Source organism: Trichechus manatus, unplaced genomic scaffold, assembly GCF_000243295.1.
Source record: "Trichechus manatus latirostris isolate Lorelei unplaced genomic scaffold, TriManLat1.0 scaffold00073, whole genome shotgun sequence".
Lineage (NCBI taxonomy): Eukaryota > Metazoa > Chordata > Mammalia > Sirenia > Trichechidae > Trichechus > Trichechus manatus.
Genome location: NW_004444009.1, coordinates 13112772 through 13117056, shown reverse-complemented (window position 1 = coordinate 13117056; position 4285 = coordinate 13112772). Strand labels below are relative to the sequence as shown.

The window sequence follows — 4285 nt, the reverse complement described above, 5'->3', positions numbered from 1 at the left end:
AACTGGAAATAACAAATGTTGGAGAGGCTGCGGGGAGATCGGAACTCTTATGCACTGCTGGGGGGAATGCAAAATGATACAACCATTTTGGAAAACGATATGGCCCTTCCTTAGAAAGCTAGAAATAGAAATACCATATGATCCAGCAATCCCACTTGTCTTAGTCATCTAGTGCCACTATAACAGAAATACCACAAGTGGATGTCTTTAACAAAGAGAAATTTATTCTCTCACAGTACAGTAGGCTACAAGTCCAAATTCAGGGCGTCAGCTCCAGGGGAACGCTTTCTCTGTAGGCTCTGGAGGAAGGTCCATGTCATCAATCTTTCCTTGGTCTGGGAGCTTCTCTGCACAGGAACCTCAAGTCCAAAGGACGTGCTCTGCTCCCAGCACTGCTTTCTTGGTGGTATGAGTTTCCCATGTCTCTCTGCTCGCTTCTCTCTTTTATGTCTCAAAAGAGATTGGATTAAGACACTATCTAATTTGTAGGCCTCATCAGTGTAACTGCCACTAATCCATCTTATTACATCATAGTGATAGAGTTTACTACACATAAGGAAATCACATCAGATTACAAAATGGTACATAATTATACAACACTGCGAATCATGACCCAGCCAAGTTGACAGATATTTTTGGGGGACACAGTTCAATCCATGACACCACTCTTAGGAATATATCCTAGAGAAATAAGAGCCATCACACAAACAGACATATGCACATTCATGTTCATTGCAGCATTGTTTGTAATAGCAAAAAGATGGAAACAACCTAGATGCCCATCAACAGATGGCTGGATAAACAAACTATGGTGCATACACATAATGGAGTATTATGCAATGATGAAGAACAATGATGAATCTGTGAAGCATCTCATAACATAGATAAATCTGGAGGGCATTATGCTCAGTGAAATAAGTCAATCACAAAAGGACAAATATTGTATGAGACCACTACTGTAAAAACTCATGACAAGGTTTGCACACAAAAAGAAACAATCTTTGATAGTTACATGGGAGGAGGGGGTGGGGGGGAGCACTAAATAGACGATAGTTAAGTGGTAACCTTGGTGAAAGGTAAGACAGTACACAATACTGGGGAAGCCAGCACAGTTTGTACAAGGCAAGGTCATGGAAGCTCCATAGACACATCCAAATTCCCTGAGGGACTGAATTGCTGGGCGGAGGGCTGTGGGGACCATGGTCTCGGGGAACATCTAGCTCAATTGGCATAACATAGTTTATAAAGACAATGTTCTACATTTTACCTTTGTGAATAGCATCTGGGGTCTTAAAAACCTGTAAGCAGACATTTCCACTGGTCTCACTTCTTCGGGAGCAAGGAAGAATGAAGAAAACAAGATACAAGGGAAAGATTAGTCCAGACAACTAATGGACCACAACTACCACGGCCTCCACCAGACTGAGTCCAGTACAACTAGATGGTGCCCAGCTACCACCACTGACTGCTCTGACAGGGATCACAACAGAGGGTCCCGGACAGAGCTAAAGAAAAATGTAGAACAAAATTCTGACACACAAAAAGTCCAGATTTACTGGCCTGACAGAGACTGGAGAAACCCTGAGAGTATGACCTCCGAACACCCTTTTTGCTCGGTAATGAATTCACTCCTGAGGTTCACCCTTCAGCCAAAGATTAGACAGGCCTATAAAACAAAACGAGACTAATGGGGCACAACAGCCCAAGGACAAGGGCAGGAGGGGACAGGAAACCTGGTAATAGGGAACCCAAGGTTGAGAAGAGAGAATGTTGACATGTCGTGAGGTTGTTAACCAATGTCATAAAGCAATGTGTGTACTAACTGTTCAACGAGAAACCGTTTGTTCTATAAACTTTCATCTAAAGTACAATAAAAAAATTTTTTTAAATTCTCATCTACAAAGAAAAATCAGTAGAAGATATCAGCACTTTTGAATTGATTAACCATGAAAAACAGCTTAGAAGAGTGCAGACAACATTATGAAAATAATTAAAAATAATAAAAACATATTGAAAAGACTCCATTCTTCAGAAAAGTATCAGTGGCATAGTTTTAGAAGTATGGCTAAGAAACAGATTAAAGTATATGAATATACAGCAAGGATAATTATTCAAAATTATTTTCCTTACTGTACATATATTTTTATGTTTTAGAAAAATATTTTTGAAAATAGTTTCAATAGAACAATTTTATAAATCCATCAGTATAATAAAAGTTTGTGAATAAAAAATATTCAAAAGTGAAATACTTTAAATTATTTTGATGCCCTTTTTTACTCTCAAATTTGTCCAGGTTTTGGTGAAGGTGCCCAGAATTCTGATGAAATATTCCATTATATACTGAGTGTTCTCATGAACAGTCAACAGAAAAGAGGAACCCAGATCTGCAAGAAGTGCTGATCCAGCCATTTTATGAGCTAGCTACAAAAAGAGAACTTGAACTTTGCTTCTTGTGGCTTTTACCTATTTTGCATTTCTGGCCCTAGAACAAGAGCCTGCCTAGCTCCTCCGCCCTGCCCTGGGTTTTCCCAGATTCCACTGTGACCTGTGTGGCTTTCGCTTCAGCTATTTGGACAAGTGTATGGGCCACTGATGTCTCCATCTTGAGTCTCCCCACACCATGTGAAGGCTCCTTATCTCATTTCCCTAGTTCGGCTGGAAAGAAGACTGGCAGGTGCACCTCTGGTATTCCCCCAGCCCCCTTCCTTCGGATGTATTTATTTAACAAACAGCTATATAGCTACTCCAAGAGCAGCCCCATCCTGAGTACTTTATAATTATCAACTCATTAAATCTTCATAACCATCCCATGAGGTAGTCATGGTTATTACTCCCATTTTGTTGTTGTTAGTTGCTGTGGAGTTAATTCCAACTCTGGGTGACCCCATGTGCGACAGAGTAGAACTGTGCTCCATAGGGTTTTCAAAGCTGTGACCTTTCGATAGCAGATTGCCAAGCCTATCTTCCGAGGTGCCTCTGGGTGGGTTCCAACCATCAGTCTTCTGGCTAGTAGTCCTGGAGCACTTAACTGTTGCAACACCCAGCGACTTCTTTACAGATGAGGAAACTGGCACAGAGAGCCTAAGAGACTTGCCTAAGGTCACACAGCTGGAAAATGCGACTCAAAGCAGGCAGTGTGGCTCCAGGTGTCTGTGATCTTATCCCGCACTCTGCTGTCCTTTGGGCCCAACTACACCCGGAGACCACTCCTCATTCCCAGCCCAGGTGCTAGCCTTTCGGATCTTACACTGAAGGGAGGGAAAAACAGAGTGAAGCAGGTCAGATGGCACCACCTGACGTTTTAGAAGCACCTCTCTGATTTCAATACCCAGCCCACCCAGAAACTTGGAGCCATTACGGCGCCCCCAGTGTCTGGTTCCCCCACCGCGGCCCCTGGCCCTCAACGCGCACGGGCCTCAAGAAGCGGTGCGGAGAGGACAGAGCACAGCCCGCAGGTGGCGACAGACCCGTCAGTCCCAGGAGGAGCAGGGCAGGACAGTCCCGGAGCCATCCGCACCTGCAGCATCTGCGCAGGACCGTGACGATGACTGTAGCTAACTAGAGGCAACCCTTTTCCCCAGCGGGACTGGTCCTCAGCTGGTGCGACCCCAAGCAGGTGCAGGGCGAGCGCGCTCGCTGGAACCTCGGCGCTCCCTCCCATTTCCGCCCCTTTTCTTCCTTCTTCGCTCTCTTAGGCGGCACAACGGATGGCCGGGTGGAGGACCGCAGAGCTAAGGTGACTCGAAGGAGGCGCCAAAATCTCCACTTAGGTGATGAGGGGAGCGCAGGCCGCGCGCTTGCTGGCCCTCAAGGACCGGAACCGATAGAGTGGGGCAGGCCCTTGGGGGAAACCCCCAGCCTTGCTTCCGGAAGGAGGACGCACTCTCGGGGCAATGGACCGTCAAGTGACACTCAGCGCGTTGGAGACGTCGGGGATCAACGCCTTCTGCAATTTACAATTCTCGTAGCTACGCCCTTCACTCGCTGCTAAAGGTTGTCAGAGGCTTTTCTAAACAGGCTCTGGAGGGGCATGTAACATCCCTCAGGTGCCTTGAGCTGTCAAGAAAGACAAATGGAGGCCAGAATCCAAGGGAAAGAGTGCACAGGATCGTCCAGCTACAGAGCTGGCTAGAGGCAGCGCTTCATCCAGTAGGGGAAACTCCCCAGCGGAGGGCAAGCCCTCACAGGCACCTGCTACTTCCTGCCAGCTGAAGTCCTCCACCAGGCTCTGGCCAGGGACAAGGGATGGGGAAGTCGCCACCATGCCCAGCAACACGGGGCGGAT

At 46.3% G+C, this 4285-nt stretch overlaps 1 protein-coding gene across 1 annotated transcript in view; it reads left to right on the top strand.

The window, feature by feature from the left end:
• LOC101343789 (acidic mammalian chitinase-like) overlaps positions 1-3991 on the top strand; it is a 19415-nt gene extending 15424 nt beyond the window's left edge. Inside the window, 3 exon segments of the mRNA XM_012556656.1 lie at positions 3109-3278; positions 3370-3550; positions 3696-3991. Of these exon segments, the coding sequence (XP_012412110.1) occupies positions 3109-3278; positions 3370-3550; positions 3696-3991 (647 nt within the window).
• The last annotated feature ends 294 nt before the right edge of the window (positions 3992-4285 follow it).